We start from the raw sequence: 23230 nt of genomic DNA on the forward strand, positions 1-23230 counted from the left end.
GTTCCATGCAGATAAGGTGGTTTTACGTACTAAACCTGGTTTTCTTCCAAAAGTTGTTTCTAACAAAAACATTAACCAGGAGATTATCGTACCTTCTCTGTGTCCGAAACCAGTTTCGAAGAAGGAACGTTTGTTGCACAATTTGGATGTTGTTCGCGCTCTAAAATTCTATTTAGATGCTACAAAGGATTTTAGACAAACATCTTCCTTGTTTGTTGTTTATTCCGGTAAAAGGAGAGGTCAAAAAGCAACTTCTACCTCTCTCTCTTTTTGGATTAAAAGCATCATCAGATTGGCTTACGAGACTGCCGGACGGCAGCCTCCCGAAAGAATCACAGCTCATTCCACTAGGGCTGTGGCTTCCACATGGGCCTTCAAGAACGAGGCTTCTGTTGATCAGATATGTAGGGCAGCGACTTGGTCTTCACTGCACACTTTTACCAAATTTTACAAGTTTGATACTTTTGCTTCTTCTGAGGCTATTTTTGGGAGAAAGGTTTTGCAAGCCGTGGTGCCTTCCATCTAGGTGACCTGATTTGCTCCCTCCCATCATCCGTGTCCTAAAGCTTTGGTATTGGTTCCCACAAGTAAGGATGACGCCGTGGACCGGACACACCTATGTTGGAGAAAACAGAATTTATGTTTACCTGATAAATTACTTTCTCCAACGGTGTGTCCGGCCCACGGCCCGCCCTGGTTTTTTAATCAGGTCTGATAATTTATTTTCTTTAACTACAGTCACCACGGTATCATATGGTTTCTCCTATGCAAATATTCCTCCTTAACGTCGGTCGAATGACTGGGGTAGGCGGAGCCTAGGAGGGATCATGTGACCAGCTTTGCTGGGCTCTTTGCCATTTCCTGTTGGGGAAGAGAATATCCCACAAGTAAGAATGACGCCGTGGACCGGACACACCGTTGGAGAAAGTAATTTATCAGGTAAACATAAATTCTGTTTTTGTTCAAGTGCACAAAAGTGGAATCAATAAAGCAGTTTGTGGCTCCTGAATCAATCACCGCCTCCGCGGACACCACCTGTTGATCCCACTGTAGAGAAACAGAATGGTTAAAATGTGAAGAATTTTTTAAAACATTTTTATGTACAAGCTCAAGTTTATGCCTAACATGCTTACCCTTTCTTGATTTTAATAGGGTTGGGCATTCCTTTACGGTGTGATCCTTGGAGGCACAGTAAAGGCAAAGGTTGTTTAACCGGCGTCTAATCTTTTCCTCCGGCTTAAGTGGTCCACGAATGAAAGCAATATCCATAGGTTCATCCTGATTCTTAGGAGTACTGAAGGAACTAGAGCTATATGATTTCCTATGAAGAAGATCTGCTGTGCCCCTTTCATGTTTCCTTTCTCTGAGTCGACGATCTATATTGATCGTGAGAGTCATTAAATTCTCCAGGTTATCAGGCATGTCAATACGGGCTAATTCATCTTTCTCCAACATAGGTGTGTCCGGTCCACGGCGTCATCCTTACTTGTGGGATATTCTCTTCCCCAACAGGAAATGGCAAAGAGCCCAGCAAAGCTGGTCACATGATCCCTCCTAGGCTCCGCCTACCCCAGTCATTCTCTTTGCCGTTGTACAGGCAACATCTCCACGGAGATGGCTTAGAGTTTTTTAGTGTTTAACTGTAGTTTTTCATTATTCAATCAAGAGTTTGTTATTTTCAAATAGTGCTGGTACGTACTATTTACTCAGAAACAGAAAAGAGATGAAGAATTCTGTTTGTATGAGGAAAATGATTTTAGCAACCGTAACTAAAATCCATGGCTGTTCCACACAGGACTGTTGAGAGCAATTAACTTCAGTTGGGGGAACAGTTTGCAGTCCCTTGCTGCTTGAGGTATGACACATTCTAACAAGACGATGTAATGCTGGAAGCTGTCATTTTCCCTATGGGATCCGGTAAGCCATGTTTATTACGATTGTAAATAAGGGCTTCACAAGGGCTTATTTAAACTGTAGACTTTTTCTGGGCTAAATCGATTGATTATTAACACATATTTAGCCTTGAGGAATCATTTTATCTGGGTATTTTGATATAATAATATCGGCAGGCACTGTTTTAGACACCTTATTCTTTAGGGGCTTTCCCAAAGCATAGGCAGAGTCTCATTTTCGCGCCGGTGTTGCGCACTTGTTTTTGAGAGGCATGGCATGCAGTCGCATGTGAGAGGAGCTCTGATACTTATAAAAGACTTCTGAAGGCGTCATTTGGTATCGTATTCCCCTTTGGGTTTGGTTGGGTCTCAGCAAAGCAGATACCAGGGACTGTAAAGGGGTTTAAAGCTTAAAACGGCTCCGGTTCCGTTATTTTAAGGGTTAAAGCTTCCAAAATTGGTGTGCAATATTTTCAAGGCTTTAAGACGCTGTGGTGAAAATTTGGTGAATTTTGAACAATTCCTTCATGTTTTTTCGCAATTGCAGTAATAAAGTGTGTTCAGTTTAAAATTTAAAGTGACAGTAACGGTTTTATTTTAAAACGTTTTTTGTACTTTCTGATCAAGTTTATGCCTGTTTAACATGTCTGAACTACCAGATAGACTGTGTTCTGAATGTGGGGAAGCCAGAATTCCTATTCATTTAAATAAATGTGATTTATGTGATAATGACAATGATGCCCAAGATGATTCCTCAAGTGAGGGGAGTAAGCATGGTACTGCATCATTCCCTCCTTCGTCTACACGAGTCTTGCCCACTCAGGAGGCCCCTAGTACATCTAGCGCGCCAATACTCCTTACTATACAATTAACGGCTGTAATGGATAATTCTGTCAAAAACATTTTAGCCAAAATGAACCCTTGTCAGCGTAAGCGTGGCTGCTCTGTTTTAGTTACTGAAGAGCATGACGACGCTGATATTAATATCTCTGAAGGGCCCCTAACCCAATCTGAGGGGGCCAGGGAGGTTTTGTCTGAGGGAGAAATTACTGATTTAGGGAACATTTCTCAGCAGGCTGAATCTGATGTGATTACATTTAAATTTAAATTGGAACATCTCCGCATTTTGCTTAAGGAGGTATTATCCACTCTGGATGATTGTGAAAATTTAGTCATCCCAGAGAAACTATGTAAAATGGACAAGTTCCTAGAGGTGCCGGGGCTCCCAGAAGCTTTTCCTATACCCAAGCGGGTGGCGGACATTGTTAATAAAGAATGGGAAAGGCCCGGTATTCCTTTCGTCCCTCCCCCCATATTTAAAAAATTGTTTCCTATGGTCGACCCCAGAAAGGACTTATGGCAGTCAGTCCCCAAGGTCGAGGGAGCGGTTTCTACTTTAAACAAACGCACCACTATTCCCATAGAGGATAGTTGTGCTTTCAAAGATCCTATGGATAAAAAATTAGAAGGTTTGCTTAAAAAGATGTTTGTTCAGCAGGGTTACCTTCTACAACCCATTTCATGCATTGTCCCTGTCACTACTGCCGCATATTTCTGGTTTGATGAACTGCTTAAGGTGCTCGATAGTGACTCTCCTCCTTATGAGGAGATTATGGACAGAATCAATGCTCTCAAATTGGCTAATTCTTTCACTCTAGACGCCTCTTTGCAATTGGCTAAGTTAGCGGCTAAGAACTCTGGGTTTGCTATTGTGGCGCGCAGAGCGCTTTGGTTGAAATCTTGGTCGGCTGATGCGTCTTCCAAGAACAAGCTACTAAACATTCCTTTCAAGGGGAAAACGTTGTTTGGTCCTGACTTGAAGGAGATTATCTCTGATATCACTGGGGGTAAGGGCCACGCCCTTCCTCAGGATCGGCCTTTTAAGGCAAAAAATAGACCTAATTTTCGTCCCTTTCGTAAAAACGGACCAGCCCAAGGTGCTACGTCCTCTAAGCAAGAGGGTAATACTTCTCAGGCCAAGCCAGCTTGGAGACCAATGCAAGGCTGGAACAAGGGAAAGCAGGCCAAGAAACCTGCCACTGCTACCAAGACAGCATGAAATATTGGCCCCCGATCCGGGACCGGATCTGGTGGGGGGCAGACTCTCTCTCTTCGCTCAGGCTTGGGCAAGAGATGTTCTGGATCCTTGGGCGCTAGAAATAGTCTCCCAGGGTTATCTTCTGGAATTCAAGGGACTTCCCCCAAGGGGGAGGTTCCACAGGTCGCAGTTGTCTTCAGACCACATAAAAAGACAGGCGTTCTTACGTTGTGTAGAAGACCTGTTAAAAATGGGAGTGATTCATCCTGTTCCATTAAGAGAACAAGGGATGGGGTTCTACTCCAATCTGTTCATAGTTCCCAAAAAAGAGGGAACGTTCAGACCAATCCTAGATCTCAAGATCTTAAACAAATTTCTCAAGGTTCCATCGTTCAAGATGGAAACCATTCGAACTATCCTTCCTTCCATCCAGGAAGGTCAATTCATGACCACGGTGGATTTAAAGGATGCGTATCTACATATTCCTATCCACAAGGAACATCATCGGTTCCTAAGGTTTGCATTCCTGGACAAACATTACCAGTTCGTGGCGCTTCCTTTCGGATTAGCCACTGCTCCAAGGATTTTCACAAAGGTACTAGGGTCCCTTCTAGCGGTGCTAAGACCAAGGGGCATTGCAGTAGTACCTTACCTGGACGACATTCTGATTCAAGCGTCGTCCCTTCCTCAAGCAAAGGCTCACACGGACATTGTCCTGGCCTTTCTCAGATCTCACGGCTGGAAAGTGAACGTGGAAAAGAGTTCTCTATCCCCGTCAACAAGGGTTCCCTTCTTGGGAACAATTATAGACTCCTTAGAAATGAGGATCTTTCTAACAGAGGCCAGAAAAACAAAGCTTCTGGACTCTTGTCGGATACTTCATTCCGTTCCTCTTCCTTCCATAGCTCAGTGCATGGAAGTGATCAGGTTGATGGTGGCGGCGATGGACATAGTTCCTTTTGCGCGCATTCATCTAAGACCATTACAACTGTGCATGCTCAGTCAGTGGAATGGGGACTATACAGACTTGTCTCCGAAGATACAAGTAAATCAGAGAACCAGAGACTCACTCCGTTGGTGGCTGTCCCTGGACAATCTGTCTCAAGGGATGATGTTCCACAGACCAGAGTGGGTCATTGTCACGACCGACGCCAGTCTGATAGGCTGGGGCGCGGTCTGGGGATCCCTGAAAGCTCAGGGTCTTTGGTCTCGGGAAGAATCTCTTCTACCGATAAATATTCTGGAACTGAGAGCGATATTCAATGCTCTCCAGGCCTGGCCCCAGCTTGCGAGGACCAGGTTCATACGGTTTCAATCAGACAACATGACGACTGTTGCGTACATCAACCATCAGGGGGGAACAAGGAGTTCCCTAGCGATGGAAGAAGTAACCAAAATTATTCTTTGGGCGGAGTCTCACTCCTGCCACCTGTCTGCTATCCACATCCCAGGAGTGGAAAATTGGGAAGCGGATTTTCTGAGTCGGCAGACATTGCATCCGGGGGAGTGGGAACTCCATCCGGAAATCTTTGCCCAAGTCACTCACCTGTGGGGCATTCCAGACATGGATCTGATGGCCTCTCGTCAGAACTTCAAAGTTCCTTGCTACGGGGCCAGATCCAGGGATCCCAAGGCGGCTCTAGTGGATGCACTAGTAGCACCTTGGACCTTCAAACTAGCTTATGTGTTCCCGCCATTTCCTCTCATCCCCAGGCTGATAGCCAGGATCAAGCAGGAGAGGGCGTCGGTGATCTTGATAGCTCCTGCGTGGCCACGCAGGACTTGGTATGCAGATCTGGTGAATATGTCATCGGCTCCACCTTGGAAGCTACCTTTGAGACGAGACCTTCTTGTTCAGGGTCCGTTCGAACATCCGAATCTGGTTTCACTCCAGCTGACTGCTTGGAGATTGAACGCTTGATTTTATCGAAGCGAGGATTCTCAGATTCTGTTATCGATACTCTTGTTCAGGCCAGAAAGCCTGTGACTAGAAAGATTTACCACAAAATTTGGAAAAAATATATCTGTTGGTGTGAATCTAAAGGATTCCCTTGGGACAAGGTTAAGATTCCTAGGATTCTATCCTTCCTTCAAGAAGGATTGGAAAAAGGATTATCTGCAAGTTCCCTGAAGGGACAGATTTCTGCCTTGTCGGTATTACTTCACAAAAAGCTGGCAGCTGTGCCAGATGTTCAAGCCTTTGTTCAGGCTCTGGTTAGAATCAAGCCTGTTTACAAACCTTTGACTCCTCCTTGGAGTCTCAATTTAGTTCTTTCAGTTCTTCAGGGGGTTCCGTTTGAACCCTTACATTCCGTTGATATTAAGTTATTATCTTGGAAAGTTTTGTTTTTAGTTGCGATTTCTTCTGCTAGAAGAGTCTCAGAATTATCTGCTCTGCAGTGTTCTCCTCCTTATCTGGTGTTCCATGCAGATAAGGTGGTTTTACGTACTAAACCTGGTTTTCTTCCAAAAGTTGTTTCTAACAAAAACATTAACCAGGAGATTATCGTACCTTCTCTGTGTCCAAAACCAGTTTCAAAGAAGGAACGTTTGTTGCACAATTTGGATGTTGTTCGCGCTCTAAAATTCTATTTAGATGCTACAAAGGATTTTAGACAAACATCTTCCTTGTTTGTTGTTTATTCAGGTAAAAGGAGAGGTCAAAAGGCAACTTCTACCTCTCTCTCTTTTTGGATTAAAAGCATCATCAGATTGGCTTACGAGACTGCCGGACGGCAGCCTCCCGAAAGAATCACAGCTCATTCCACTAGGGCTGTGGCTTCCACATGGGCCTTCAAGAACGAGGCTTCTGTTGATCAGATATGTAGGGCAGCGACTTGGTCTTCACTGCACACTTTTACCAAATTTTACAAGTTTGATACTTTTGCTTCTTCTGAGGCTATTTTTGGGAGAAAGGTTTTGCAAGCCGTGGTGCCTTCCATTTAGGTGACCTGATTTGCTCCCTCCCTTCATCCGTGTCCTAAAGCTTTGGTATTGGTTCCCACAAGTAAGGATGACGCCGTGGACCGGACACACCTATGTTGGAGAAAACAGAATTTATGTTTACCTGATAAATTTCTTTCTCCAACGGTGTGTCCGGTCCACGGCCCGCCCTGGTTTTTTTAATCAGGTCTGATATTTTATTTTCTTTAACTACAGTCACCACGGTACCATATGGTTTCTCCTATGCAAATATTCCTCCTTAACGTCGGTCGAATGACTGGGGTAGGCGGAGCCTAGGAGGGATCATGTGACCAGCTTTGCTGGGCTCTTTGCCATTTCCTGTTGGGGAAGAGAATATCCCACAAGTAAGGATGACGCCGTGGACCGGACACACCGTTGGAGAAAGAAATTTATCAGGTAAACATAAATTCTGTTTTCAATAAATCTGATAATCCAATGCGAAATTGATTTTTTAAAGCTGGGGTGTTCCATAAGGTATCAGGGGCCCACCTCTTAAACTCAGCTATGTATTCCTCTACAGGACGACGTGCTTGTTTGAGGGATCTGATAGCTGTTTCTGCAGTAGTCTGCTTATCATGGTCCTCATATAGAAGAGACATAGCTGAGAAAAAGGACTCAAGGGAATCGAGTATGGGGTCGTCAGTCTCATAGTAGGAATTCGCCCAACTCTTTGGTTCACCCCTCAAGTAGGAAATAACTGTCAGAACTTTTATTCTATCAGTCGGGTAACTCCGTGGTTTTAAGGAAAAATAGAGAGTGCAGGAGTTTTTGAAATCACGAAATTGTGTTCTGTCCCCAGAAAATTTGTCAGGAGGACAAGGTATAGGTTCAGGAGGTGGGGCTTCAGTAGTGAGAGGTTTATGTTGTGCTTGATCGCGTATAAACTTACGCAGCTCTAAGTTTTCTGCTTGCATTTCTCTCAGCCCTTGTATCATGAGATCCATGTTTTGTGCAAGTGTTCCAACACGGTTAGTCAATTCTGCTATATCCATGTTCTGTAAACGAGAATATAGATATATGTATACAAGGTGATCTGTTTTTTAGGCTAGGTAATATGTGAGGAATCAGTGTAACACCCTTGTATGTGAATATATGTTTAATCAGCCACTCAGTCTCACACCCCACTTCGGGTATTATTTCAAGAATAAACCCTGGTTTGCTCATAGACATGAGGGTGACCTGCATTGGTCAAAGGTAGTGGAACAGTACTGCAAAGTACCTATACACCGATGAGTAAATGAAGGTAGCTAAACTAACTAAAAGCAATATGTGAGAGGTATGTGTGAAAAGTAAAATACCAGAGCTCATAGAATAGATAAATGCAGCAGGACTTTAAGTGTGTAAAATGTGGTTTGTATCGTCTCAGGCAAGAACAGTGGTATAACAACAGTTTTGGTATGGTATAGCACAAGCAAACTGAATGGTAGTAGATTGAAACTTAAATGGACACAATACCGTAAATTTGTTGTGATCTCCGGAGCTGGTTGAGCTAACACACTGCAAGACTTCAGGGAATCCTGTGACTGAGACTCAATTTCGGCGCGCCGCTCTGCAGAGTGACGTAACACGCTCCAGCGTGTTTGCGGTGCAGTACTGTGAGGAAAGGAAAACTGGTGAGAAAATGCAAGTTATAAATTACCAATCAGATGGTAAGATTGAGGTCCGATATTGAGGAGTAACAAGACGAAAATCCAGAATACATAAATAAGACTTCAGGTTCCAATTGAGGAAATTCTAATAGTGGCTAGCATAAAGATTCCAGTGAATTCAAATTACCTAGCAACGTATGGTGTGCAAGGTAAGCTTAAATAGGAAGTGCTGGTCACATGATGTAAAAGTTAAAGTGACAGTATGACGATCAGCTGTATCCTGACACAAGCAGAGGGTTGTAAAGTCCCAAAAGGATAGGTAATCCAAAAATACAGATGGGAAAGATAACAGCAGAAAGATTTGGATAAAAAGTTAAACTTTATATTAAAACAACAGCAACGCGTTTCTCAGTGGCACAGCACCGTTTCCTCAGGCTATACAAACAATCTCACAGCTGCTATACTTAAAGAGACAAACAACCAATCGTCATACAGAATGGTTACACACCCTCTGGATGACGTATATAACCTATCAATAAAATGTATAACAAATTCTTCCATATACATCCCTCCATTGTCAATATAAAGAAGTCAAGAAAAAAGGCTATATATTCTCTGACATAATAGAACCATAGACCACCCACCAAAAGTCATGTCATTCAGGTCGAAATCTCCTAACATAAAAGTCGTCACTGTCATATTGCACTATCGGTCTGGTAAAATATTAATATGAAATACAAGCCTAAAAAAGTCTTGTTCTAGATGGTCACAAAACTGATAATCACAATCGCCCCATTGAACATCAATATAAACGATCCGTGGTGAAGGTCCCATAATGTGCATCCTAGCCAGACGGCCATAGTCTGACGTCACCCACCCACTCAGGGGAATCTACCTATTCGGGCCTGGTATATAACCATGCCCATATAATGACGCAAACACAGTGTTTAGTTAGAAAGGGTAACCATGGTAACAGACATAAATATAGAAACCAAGTATTAGAAGTGAAAAAACTGATGACAAAATCAAAATTAGTTAAAATTAAACAAATTATTATTGTATAACACCCAATTACCTATGTGAAACAATCTAATAGAATTTAAGGAATGATAAATAATGTGAATAATACAAGTGTTTATATAAATGTGTGAGAAAGCCTCACTACCTATGTTAACAATATAATAGAAATTAATAATTGTATTCAATTTGAATAATGTACGTGATATGAATATGAAATAAAAGTAAAATAAAATTATTAAAAATTATTATTTTTGTCTCCTGGGTTTTGTTTGACTTTTAAGGTATAGGGTATATGTTTATAGGTCAAAATTTCCTTTTCTTCTACTAGATACGATGAGTCCACGGATTCATCCTTACTTGTGGGATGTTATCCTCCTGCTAACAGGAAGTGGCAAAGAGCACCACAGCAGAGCTGTATATATAGCTCCTCCCTTCTCTCCACCCCCAGTCATTCTCTTTGCCTATACTAAGTAATAGGAAGAGGTAAAGTGAAAGAGGTGTTAATTTGATAGTTTTTATTTCCTTCTAGCAAGACTTTTTTATTTTAAATGGTACCGGTGAGTGCTATTTTTTCCCAGGCAGCAGATGGATGAAGATTTCTGCCTGGAGACTGATGATCTTAGCAGTTGTCACTAAGATCCAGAGAAGTTCCCACAGAATGGCTGAGGAGTACTTAAGAAGCTTCAGTGTGGGGAACGTTTTTCATGCTACAAGCATTGAGGTATGTTCATTCATTTTTTTCTGGAGAGACTGTTATTTCAGAACTGGCTGACATTGTTCCCATAAGGGAAGGGGTAAGCAGTAATCCTACATGTGATAGAAGGGGTATTACTGGGACCTGTATGTTATGGGCTGAAAATTGGTTGACATTGATAACATAATGTTTTTGAGACAAAACGATTTTATGCTTGGAGGGCAACTAAACATTTTTATGTTTGATGGCACTGGAGGGTTTCACATGGCTTACAATATTGATTGGGTATATGACAAACCCACATGGCTAGGTTCTAGACCGCTTTACAGCGGTTTTTACTAGGCAGAGAGACATCTATATTGATGGGCGGGGCCTAATTTCACGCCTCAGATGCGCCGTTGAATTTCCTATGCAAGCAGCAAGCTCCAGCTCTGGTGGGCCTAAACTGAAGATTTAGCCAAAACAAAGTGATAGAGTGACTTAACAGACCCCTGAGGGCAGGTAGGCGCCACAGCGAGGTGCAGGGGGTTGCTATCTTAATTTCTTAACGTTTTTGAGTAACGTTTTTTTCCATTAAGGGTTAAGCATTTCTTACTTGTGGTGCAATCTTAGCAAGACACATATATACTAAAATTGTGATAATTATAACATTTTAGAGCAGTTTTGGAAAAATTGTACGCTTTTTTACTCTCAAAGGCGCAGTACCGTTTTTCAGATTGTTGTTTTTTTCACTAAATAAAGTGTTTTCAAGACTGTTTGTGGTTATTACTAGTCTGTTTCAACATGCCTGACATTGAGGAAAGTCAATGTTCTATGTGTTTGGAAGCCATTGTGGAACCCACACTTAAAATGTGTCTCACATGTACTGAAAGGTCCTTACATTGCAATGAACATATTTTAGGTGATAAAAGTATGTCTCAGGATGATTCTCAGTCTGAAGAGAATCAGTTTATGCCATCCAATTCTCCCCAAGTGTCACAACCTTTAACGCCCGCTCAGGCGACACCTAGTACTTCTAGTGCGTCTAATTCTTTTACCCTGCAAGATATGGCTGCAGTTATGTCTACTACCCTTACGGAGGTATTGTCTAAACTGCAAGGTTTACAGGGTAAGCGCAGGAGGTCAGGTATTAGAGTAAATACTGAGCCCTCTGATGCTTTATTGGCCATCTCCGATGTACCCTCACAGTGTTCTGATTTGGGGGTGGGGGATTTGCTGTCTGAGGGAGAGCTTTCAGACTCAGGAAAGATGTTTCCTCAAACAGACTCAGATGTGACGGCCTTTAAGTTTAGGCTTGAACACCTCCGCTTGTTGCTCCGGGAGGTTTTAGCGACTCTGGATGATTGTGACCCTATTGTAATCCCACCAGAGAAATTGTGTAAAATGGATAAATATCTAGAGGTCCCTACTTACACTAATGTTTTTCCAGTCCCTAGAAGGATTTCGGACATTGTAACTAAGGAATGGGATAGACCAGGCATTCCGTTCTCTCCCTCTCCTACTTTTAAGAAAATGTTTCCTATATCTGACACCATTCGGGATTCCTGGCAGACGGTCCCTAAGGTGGAGGGAGCTATTTCTACCCTGGCTAAGCGTACAACTATACCTATTGAGGACAGTTGTGCTTTCAAAGATCCTATGGATAAAAAATTAGAGGGTCTTTTAAAGAAATTGTTTATTCATCAGGCTTTTCTCCTGTTAAGTGTAGTCAGTCCACGGGTCATCATTACTTATGGGATATTAACTCCTCCCCAACAGGAAGTGCAAGAGGATCACCCAAGCAGAGCTGCTATATAGCTCCTCCCCTCTACGTCACACCCAGTCATTCTCTTGCACCCAACTAATAGATAGGATGTGTGAGAGGACTGTGGTGATTAAACTTAGTTTTTTATATCTTCAATCAAAAGTTTGTTATTTTAAACGACACCGGAGTGTGTTGTTCCCTTCTCAGGCAGAATTTGAAGAAGAATCTACCTGAGTTTTTGTATATGATCTTAGCGGACGTAACTAAGATCCGTTTGCTGTTCTCGGCCATTCTGAGGAGTAAGGTAACTTCAGATCAGGGGACAGCGGGCAGGTTCACCTGCAAAGAGGTATGTTGCAGTATATTATTTTCTAATGAATGGAATTGACTTTGAAAATACTGCTAATACCGATATAATGTAAGTACAGCCTTAAATGCAGTAGTAGCAACTGGTATCAGGCTGACATGTATATATGTTAACACTTAAGTATTTCTGGGGAATGGCACTTCACTGGGAAAATACTGTATGCATATATTTTTTAGCCTAACTTGCAGTGGGAGCGACTAGCAGCAGGCTTTTTAAAGACATTTCATATATTTGATTTTAAACGTTTGCTGGCATGTTAAATCGTTTAATTCTCTGAGGTACTTGGTGAAAATTGTTTTGGGCTTTATTTTCCACATGGCTGTCGTTGTTTTAAATTAAAACAGTTTACTGAGCTCCCCTCACTGTTGTAGTGTGAGTGGGAGGGGCCTATTTTGGCGCTTTTACTACGCATCAGAAATTCAGTCACAGTCTGTCTTTTTCTCCCTGCATGATCCAGGACGTCTCCACAGAGCTCAGGGGTCTTCAAAACTAGTTTTGAGGGAGGTAATCACTCACAGCAGACCTGTGAGACTGTGCTTGACTGTGATAAAAACGTTTATATTGTCAATTGTTATACGTTTTTTTCTGATATTAAGGGTTAATCATCCATTGCTAATGTGTGCAATCCTTTGCTAATTTTGATTTATATAACTAATCCGGTTCATGGTTATTCAACTGTGACAGTTTTTGTGTGCTTCTTAAAGGCACAGTAACGTTTTTACATATTGCTTGTAAATTTAGTTGAAAAGTATTTCCAAGCTTGCTAGTCTAATTGCTAGTTTGTTTAAACATGTCTGACTCAGAGGAAACTCTTTGTGCAATATGTTCAAAAGCCGAGGTGGAGCCCAATAGAAATGTATGTACTAATTGCATTGATGCTACTTTAAATAAAAGTCAATCTGTACATGTTAAGCAACATTCACCAGACAACGAGAGGGAAGTTATGCCGACTAACTTGCCTCACGTGTCAGTACCTGCATCTCCCGCTCAGGAGGTGCGTGATATTGTAACGCCAAGTACATCAGGGCGGCCATTACAAATCACTTTACAAGACATGGCTAATGTTATGACTGAAGTTTTGTCTAAATTGCCAGAACTTAGAGGTAAACGAGATCACTCTGGGATGAGAACAGAGTATACTGATAATGCTAGGGCCATGTCTGATACTGCGTCACAATATGCAGAGCATGAGGACGGAGAGCTTCATTCTGCGGGTGACGGATCTGATCCAAATAAATTGGATTCAGACATTTCAAATTTTAAGTTTAAGCTGGAAAACCTCTGTGTGTTGCTAGGGGAGGTGTTAGCGGCTCTGAATGATTGTAACACAGTTGCAATCCCAGAGAAAATGTGTAGGTTGGATAAATATTTTGCGGTACCGACGAGTACTGACGTTTTTCCTATACCTAAGAGACTTACTGAAATTATTACTAAGGAGTGGGACAGACCCGGTGTGCCTTTCTCACCCCCTCCTATATTCAGAAAAATGTTTCCAATAGACGCCACCACACGGGACTTATGGCAAACGGTCCCTAAGGTGGAGGGAGCAGTTTCTACTTTAGCTAAGCGTACCACTATCCCGGTGGAGGATAGCTGTGCTTTTTCAGATCCAATGGATAAAAAGTTAGAGGGTTACCTTAAGAAGATGTTTGTTCAACAAGGTTTTATATTACAATCCCTTGCATGCATTGCGCCTGTCACGGCTGCGGCTGCATTTTGGTTTGAGTCTCTGGAAGACACCCTTGACTCAGCGACATTAGATGAGATTTCACTTAAGCTTAAAACCCTTAAGCTAGCTAATTCATTTATTTCTGATGCCGTAGTACATTTAACTAAACTTACGGCTAAGAATTCCGGATTCGCCATTCAGGCACGCAGAGCGCTGTGGCTAAAATCCTGGTCAGCTGATGTAACTTCTAAATCAAGACAGCATGAAGGGGCAGCCCCGGATCTAGTAGGGGGCAGACTTTCTCTCTTCGCTCAGGCTTGGGCAAGGGATGCTCAGGATCCCTGGGCATTAGAAATCGTGACCCAGGGGGTATTGACTAGAATTCAAGGATTGTCTCCCAAGGGGGAGATTTCATCTTTCAAGTTTGTCTGTAGACCAGACAAAAAGAGAGGCGTTCTTACGCTGTGTAGTAGACCTATATACCATGGGTGTAATCTGTCCAGTTCCAAAACTAGAACAAGGGCAGGGGATTTACTCAAATCTGTTCGTGGTTCCCAAAAAAGAAGGAACCTTCAGACCGATTTTAGATCTCAAATGCCTAAACAAATTTCTCAGAGTCCCATCGTTCAAGATGGAGACCATAAGAACAATTTTACCAATGATCCAGGAGGGACAATATATGACCACCGTGGACTTGAAGGATGCGTATCTGCAGATTCCTATCCACAAAGATCATCACCAGTTTCTCGGGTTCGCCTTCCTGGTCAAACACTACCAGTTTGTGGCCCTTCCTTTCGGGTTGGCCACAGCTCCCAGAATTTTCACAAAAGTGCTAGGGTCCCTTCTGGCGGTTCTAAGGCCGCGGGGCATAGAGATCTAGAGACCGGAGACTCTCTTCTTTGGTGGTTGTCACAGGATCATCTGTCCCAGGGAATGTGCTTCCGCAGGCCAGCATGGGTCATAGTGACGACGGACACCAGCCTCTTGGGCTGGGGTGCAGTCTGGAATTCCCTGAAGGCTCAGGGTGTTAGGACTCAGGAGGAGTCCCTACTACCAATCAATATTCTGGAACTGAGAGCAATATTCAATGCGCTTCAAGCGTGGCCTCAGTTGGCTTTCGCCAAATTCATAAGAATACAGTCGGACAATATCATGACGGTAGCATATATCAATCATCAAGGGGGAACAAAGAGTTATCTAGCGATGATAGAGGTTTCCAAGATAATTCGATGGGCAGAGACTCACTCTTGCCATCTATCAGCAATCTATATCCTAGGAGTAGAGAACTGGGAAGCGGATTTTCTAAGTCGTCAGACTTTTCATCCGGGGGAGTGGGAGCTCCTCCCGGAGGTGTTTGCATTATTGATTTGTCAATAGGGCACACCGGAATTGGATCTGATGGCATCTCGTCAGAATGCCAAACTTCCTTGTTACGGGTCCAGATGAAGTGATCCCCAAGCAGTACTGATAGATGCTCTAGCAGTGCCTTGGTCGTTCAACCTGTCTTATGTGTTTCCTCCTTTTCCTCTCCTACCTCCTCTGATTGCCATAATCAAACAGAAGAGGGCTTCGGTAATCTTGATAGCGCCTGCGTGGCCACGCAAGACTTGGTATGCAGATCTAGTGGAAATGTCATCTCTGCCACCATGGAAACTGCCACTGAGACAGGACCTTCTCATTCAAGGTCCGTTCCAACATCCAAATCTAAATTCTCTGCAGCTGACTGCCTGGAGATTGAACACTTAATTTTATCTAAGCGAGGATTCTCTGAGTCGGTCATTGATACCTTGATTCAGGCTAGGAAGCCTGTCACTAGGAAAATTTACCATAAGATATGGCGTAAATATATAATAGGGTTAAGATTCCTAGGATTTCGTCCTTTCTCCAAGAAGGATTGGAGAAGGGATTATCAGCTAGTTCCTTAAAGGGACAAATTTCTGCTTTGTCAATTTTAATACACAAGCGTCTGGCGGATGTCCCAGACGTTCAGTCTTTTTGTCAGGCTTTAGTCAGAATCAAGCCTGTGTTTAAACCTGTTGCTTCACCATGGAGTTTGAATTTAGTTCTAAATGTTCTTCAAGGGGTTCCGTTTGAACCCATGCATTCCATAGATATTAAACTTTTATCTTGGAAAGTTTTGTTTTTAGTTGCTATCTCTTCTGCTCGAAGAGTTTCTGAGCTTTCTGCGTTACAATGCGACTCGCCTTATCTTATATTCCATTCTGATAAGGTGGTTTTGCGCACTAAATCTGGTTTCCTTCCTAAGGTTGTTTCAAATAAGAATATTAATCAGGAAATTGTTGTTCCTTCTCTATGTCCTAATCCTTCTTCTAAAAAGGAGCGTCTGTTGCATAACTTGGGCGTGGTTCGTGCCTTGAAGTTTTACTTGCAAGCGACCAAGGATTTTCGTCAAACATCTTCTTTATTTGTTGTTTATTCTGGAAAGCGTAGGGGTCAAAAAGCTACGGCTACCTCTCTTTCTTTTTGGCTGAAAAGCATCATCCGTTTGGCATATGAGACTGCTGGACAGCAGTCTCCTGAAAAAATTACAGCTCATTCTACTAGAGCAGTGGCTTCCACATGGGCTTTTAAAAACAATGCTTCTGTTGAACAGATTTGTAAGGCTGCGACTTGGTCCTCCCTTCATACCTTTTCCAAATTTGATACTTTTGCTTCTTCTGAGGCTATTTTTGGGAGAAAAGTTCTTCAAGCAGTGGTGCCTTCTGTTTAGGTATTTGTCTTGTCCCTTCCGTTCATCCGTGTCCTGTAGCTTTGGTATTATATCCCACAAGTAAGGATGAATCTGTGGACTCGTCGTATCTAGTAGAAGAAAAGGAAATTTATGGTTACCTGATAAATTGATTTCTTTTACGATACGATGAGTCCACGGCCCTCCCTGTCATATTAGACAGATTATATTTTTGTGTTCAAAACTTCAGTCACCTCTGCACCTTTTAGCTTTTCTTTTCTCTTCCTATACCTTCGGTCAAATGACTGGGGGTGGAGAGAAGGGAGGAGTTATATATACAGCTCTGCTGTGGTGCTCTTTGCCACTTCCTGTTAGCAGGAGGATAACATCCCACAAGTAAGGATGAATCCGTGGACTCGTCGTATCGTAGAAGAAATCAATTTATCAGGTAAGCATAAATTTCCTTTTTTTGTTTTTACTCTCTAAATTGTTATTTTCATTGTACATGAACTGTGGCTGATTTGAAGAGGAGAGGTATTTTTAGGGTGCGGAAGCCTTTGTGAGGGTTTCTACCTACCCCATAAAGACTTGGTAGTATATATCACTAATATCTTAATCTCTGAATAATATTTATATCATGTGGGAAGAATGCATCAGCAAGTGTAAATTTTGCATTTATTTTAGCAATTTTAACAGTATGTGGTTAGTTAAAAATCTCAGCAGGCAAGTAGAACACTTTTTTATTCTGGACACAAATAAGCACTCACCGTATATCATTTAAGCCAGCCCAAAAAGATGCATACAACACATAAGCTGAAGTGCAACACATGAACTGGCTTCATTGATAGAGGCTGATGGTTTCTTTGTGTCCAGAAGAAAATTTTCCATGAATTTATGTCATTACATTACATTACATGATTAGGACCCTCCACCCCTGTGTTTGTCTTTGAAGTCACCTGATGGATTAAGTTCTCTCTGTTTTAGGGATTTTCTATCCTTTTTTATTTAGTCATAAAGCACCCTCCACCTAGTCAGATTGCTCCCTTCTATTTTGTCACCCTGTATGTACTCTCACACCCACCTAGTCAGATTGCTCCCTTCTATTTTGTAACCCTGTATGCACTCTCACACCCACCTAGTCAGATTGCTCCCTTCTATTTTGTCACCCTCTATGCACTCTCACACCTTTCTCTTTATCATCTCCACTTAACGTCCTGCAACCTTATTTCTGCTTTTCATGTATGGATTTGACCTCCCTCATATCTCCACTTCCTCTGCACACACCCCTCCCTCTCTCTTCCCATTGCCATTACTCTAACAACCCACTCCCTCCACACACACATGCCCCTCTTGTTCTCGCTATTCTCCCTCCCCATCCCTGCACTATGCCCAGACAGGAGCTCTCTTATAAAAGATAATTACTTCCGAAAGACATTCAGCAGTGAGGAGAAATTCAATAATTACACACAACAAGGCTAACAGGCTTTGTGCGCTTGTCTGTGTATGTGTTCTGCATTTGTCTGTACACGTGTGTTTTATCTGCTTATATTTGTGAGCTACTGTCTTGAGATAGATATATATATATATATATATATATACACTGTATATATACTGTATATATATATATATATATATATATATACATACACAGTGGATATAAAAAGTCTACACAGCCCTGTTAAAATGTCAGGTTTCTGTGATGTAAAAAAAATGAGACAAAGATAAATCATTTCAGAACGTTTTACACCTTTAATGGGACCTATAAACTGTACAACTCAATTTAAAAACAAACTGAAATCTTTTAGGTGGAGGGAAGAAAACAAAAAAAACTAAAATAATGTGGTTGCATAACTGGGGATGTAGCTGTGTTTAGAATGAAGCAATTACATTCAAAATCATGTTAAATAGGAGTAAGCATACACCAGCCATCATTTAAAGTGCCTCTGATTAACCCCAAATAAAGTTCAGCTCCTCTAGTTGGTCTTTCCTGAAATTTTCTTAGTCACATCCCACAGCAAAAGCCATGGTCCACAGAGAGCTTCCAAAGCATCAGAGGGATCTCATTGTTAAAAGGTATCAGTCAGGAGAAGGGTACAAAAGAATTTCCAAGGCATTAGATATTCCATGGAACACAGTAAAGACAGTCATCATCAAGTGGAGAAAATATGGCACAACAGTGACATTGCCAAGAAGACGAAGAAAAACATCCAAAACAGGCTACATTTTGCAAAAACACATCTGAAGTCTCCAAAAAGTATGTGGGAAAAGGTGTTATGGTCTAATGAAACAAAGGTTGAACTTTTTGGCCATAATTCCAAAAGATATGTTTGGTGCAAAAACAACACTGCACATCACCAAAAGAACACCATACCCACAGTGAAGCATGGTGGTGTCAGCATCATGCTTTGGGGCTGTTTTTCTTCAGCTAGAACTAGGGCCTTAGTTAAGCTAGAGGGAATTATGAACAGTTCCAAATACCAGTCAATATTGGCACAAAACCTTCAGGCTTCTGCTAGAAAGCTGAACATGAAGAGGAACTTCATCTTTCAGCATGACAACGACCCAAAGCATACATCCAAATCAACAAAGGAATGGCTTCACCAGAAGAAGATTAAAGTTTTGGAATGGCTCAGCCAGAGCCCAGACCTGAATCCAATTGAAAATCTGTGGGGTGATCTGAAGAGGGCTGTGCACAGGAGATGCCCTCGCAATCTGACAGATTTAGAGTGTTTTTGCAAAGAAGAGTGGGCAAATCTTGCCAAGTCAAAATGTGCCATGCTGATAGACTCATACCCAAAAAGACTGTAGAGTGCTGTAATAAAATCAAATGGTGCTTCAACAAAGTATTAGTTTAAGGGTGTGCACACTTATGCAACCATATTATTTTATTTTTATATACACTGGACATGTGTATTTGACTATTGATTCAGTGTTTAATGTATGTATTAGCAGAAGCCAAATCAAAACAAATCTGCAGCTATCACAATTAAAATGATGCATACACAAAGTACTTATCATAATAAGCCTGTCTTGTAGCCATATAGTACTGTTGTTTATGAATATTGTTTATGTACCATATTTTAGTTGTCATAGACTAAAATAATGGGGGGGGGGGGGGTCAGAATGGTGTTATTGGGAACCACTCAATATGTGAATGTTCTCCAGTATATAATTTTGTACATACTTGTATAATGTGGTTTGTCGTGGTGACACAAACAGGGTGAAGCCATGGTACACAGAGTCTGTCTCACCCCTGTAGGTGGCACAGAGGCAAGACCCAAAATAAGATTGTATCCCTCCTCTCACCCGGTAACATAGGTGACAGCCAGGTGTCTCTGCTCTCTGCAGGGTACATCCCCAGCTACCTGGACAAAGATGAGCCATGTGTGGTATGCAGTGACAAAGCAACAGGTTACCATTACCGCTGTATCACCTGCGAGGGCTGCAAAGTGAGTACACAGTATATTACTACCATCGTTTTCTTTACACCAAATATCTTTAATGTAACTTTGTAGCTGATTTGCTAATAATAAGTTAACATACAGCCAAACAGCAGACCAAATTACAAATGGCACATAACTTTTTTATTGCTCATGAGGGCAAACAAAGCAGAGGGCAAACAAAACTTAATAATAAGTTAACATACAGCCAAACAGCAGACCAAATTACAAATGGCACATAACTTTTTTATTGCTCATGAGGGCAAACAAAGCAGAGGGTAAAAAAATTAGTGCTGTCGGGTTAGCGCTGGTATTACAAGCTGAAAGTTGGCACACTAACTTCAGGATATCGCAACCACACCAACTCCCTCTCTACATAAACTTATATGGGGTTGCTAAAGAAAGCCTTTTCCTTTTATCGCTCACGCACTAACCCGAAACTGTACTAGATCAACTGCACTAAAGCCAATAGTTAGGAATACTTCAAATTCCCATGTTCTTCACTTAGAAAAATTTTCTTTTTATTTTTAAATATTTATATATATATATATTTATTTTTTTAACATGTATAATCTTTACCTATATATAGATATATATATATTGTATATACATATAGAAATATCTATTTAAAAACTAAAAAAAAAAAAAATTCTAAGTGACAAAGGAATTTGTAATATTGTTCTATTAAAGAAACATTAAAACATATTAAAATTGTTTAAAAGTTATATTGTATTTTTCAAGGTATACTGGGAAGGGATCAAAAGTGTGTATGTGTGTGTGTGTATGTATATATATATTTTTATTATTATTATTATCAGGTATTTGTAGAGCGCCAACAGATTCCGCAGCGCTGTATATATATATATATATATATATGTGTGTGTGTGTGTGTGTGTATATACACATATTTATACATATAAAAACTTAAATTATGCTTACCTGATAATTTTCTTTTCTTCTGACGGGGAGAGTCCACAGCTGCATTCATTACTTTTGGGAATTCATGACCTGGCCACCAGGAGGAGGCAAAGACACCCCAGCCAAAGGCTTAAATACCTCCCCCACTTCCCTCATCTCCCAGTCATTCTGCCAAGGGAACAAGGTAGGTAGGATAAATATCAGGGTGAAAAAGGTGCCAGAAGAATAAAAAATAAATAAACGGCCGCCCCATATAAAAACGCGTGCGGGGAGCTGTGGACTCTCCCCATCAGAAGAAAAGAAACTGAGCAGGTAAGCATAATTTAAGTTTTTCTTCTTAAATTTGGAGAGTCCACAGCTGCATTCATTACTTTTGGGAAAACATACCCAAGCTATAGAGGACACTGAATGCAAAAAAAAGGGCGGGTAGACGAGGCGGCCCATTCGGAGGGCACCACAGCATGAATTTACCCAAACACCTGACAAAAAACAACTGCTTCACCAGAAACAGAAGTTGAAAACCTGAAAGGACCAGGTAACTGCCCATCAGTTAAAACCAGCAAGGCCCTATTTAGAGACCGTTAAGAATCAGTAGATTCCACCGAGCACAAAGCTGCCGATGAGACAAGTCCCACAGGCTCCAAGCCCACACTTAAACTTACTCCCGACCCAAGGGAAGGGGACGTCCACATACCCCCTGAAGGGATGAGGAAGAAGAACTCGACAGAGATCTCAAGACCAACAAGCTAGGGTAAAAGAAACCCTAGTCGAACTCCAAGCGCAAACAAAGGTTGCGACAGGACAAAAATGCATAGAGGACGAACTCCAACGCCCGAACAAAGATAAGGGAAGAAAAACCCCTACCCCTATCTGAACGGAAGTTCAAGGGACCATGTAGAGACAAGGTAGCCCCATCCCTCACACAGCGTGCAATCCGCACTCTGAAAGAGCAACTGAGGGGGGGGAAAAACCCGGGAACTGCCTAAAAATAGCACCACAAATCTTATCGTGCCCCAGATGAAGCCACAGGCTTCCCTCTGCAACAGAAGTCTAGCGGACTCCAGCCGTTAACAGTAGCCAACCAAGCTAGGAACTGCACCAGGACTCCCACAGAGGAAAAATTCCGTAGGAGTGTAGAAACCCACTCCCTCCCAGGAAAAACAAGGAAGTAGGAGAGCATCCAAAACCAGCAGAGAAAGCCCCCTGCTGAGGAAGGAAACACTGAAGCCTCCCAGTTAAGGAGGGAACACAAGATCTAAGAAAGATACGCTGTCCAGGCTCAACCAAACAGACAGACCTCTGACCCTCTTTCCGAGGCAACAGACTCCACGCCAAAGCGACTGGCAATGTCCGAAAGCAGGGAAATGAACCAGACTGGCATTCTAACAAACTGAGCTATGACAGAACATAGGAGCTAGGGTTCCAGGATCCAGACACAGATCCTTACCCTACAAGAAGGGACACTCCCTGGGAAAAGAGAGACTAAACTGAATCAACAGTCATGGCACAATACCAGAATCCAACCCTTCATGACAAGGACCCCACTGAACAGAGGAAGACCTCCAGGGCACTAGGTGAATACTATGGTATGCCCCAATCTCCCTAAGGGGAGGAGAAAGCTAAATAGAACTACTCACCCTCCCACAGGCATGGAGAGTGCGGCAGCAGACAGACGCAAAGGCAATACCGATTGTAGAGGAACCATCCAACTGCAACAGCCGGCCCAGTAGAAAAACAAACGGCCATTGAGCACACTTTAAGATACAAATGGCTGCAACAGATTGTGACTGCAATTTCCCACTTGCTAGGTAGCTAAACTACCCATCAGATTATTTCCAAGTCTCCGATAAGAGAAAAACAAAAACCCTTGAAAGGGCAAGTGGAAGTCTCAGAACCGGAAGGACTGAACCGCCCAAGACCTGTCTAAGAGATGCGGTCAGATATCCAAGACAAGAAACATGTCTGGAAAACCGGACATCCGGAAACCGGAGCCGGCTACAAGGTAGTAACCCCTGAGGAACCATAGGGATACCTCTTATGGAGAACCTGGACCCAAGGAGATTCAACCACAGCCACATCCAAAGGTCCTTGGACACTGGATGTTATTTAAGCATCCCAGAGACAGAGAGCATATCTCCTAAAGGCTTGAGGGACAACCCCCCAAAGTTAGATCTCAAAACTAGATAATCCAGCTTGAGAAGATAAA

The 23230-nt window shown here is 42.1% G+C and overlaps 1 protein-coding gene across 6 annotated transcripts in view; it reads left to right on the forward strand.

Annotated features, from left to right (window-relative positions):
- THRA (thyroid hormone receptor alpha) overlaps positions 1–23230 on the forward strand; it is a 672980-nt gene that overhangs the window by 579265 nt on the left and 70485 nt on the right. For 5 of the 6 annotated variants that reach the window (XM_053698205.1, XM_053698223.1, XM_053698213.1 and 2 more), the window contains one exon: positions 19985–20115. In XM_053698205.1, coding sequence (XP_053554180.1) covers positions 19985–20115 — 131 coding nt within the window. The remainder of the gene's footprint in view (positions 1–19984; positions 20116–23230) is intronic. The other variant, XM_053698250.1, reaches the window with a different exon arrangement.

This window comes from Bombina bombina, chromosome 1, assembly GCF_027579735.1.
Source record: "Bombina bombina isolate aBomBom1 chromosome 1, aBomBom1.pri, whole genome shotgun sequence".
Taxonomy (NCBI): domain Eukaryota; kingdom Metazoa; phylum Chordata; class Amphibia; order Anura; family Bombinatoridae; genus Bombina; species Bombina bombina.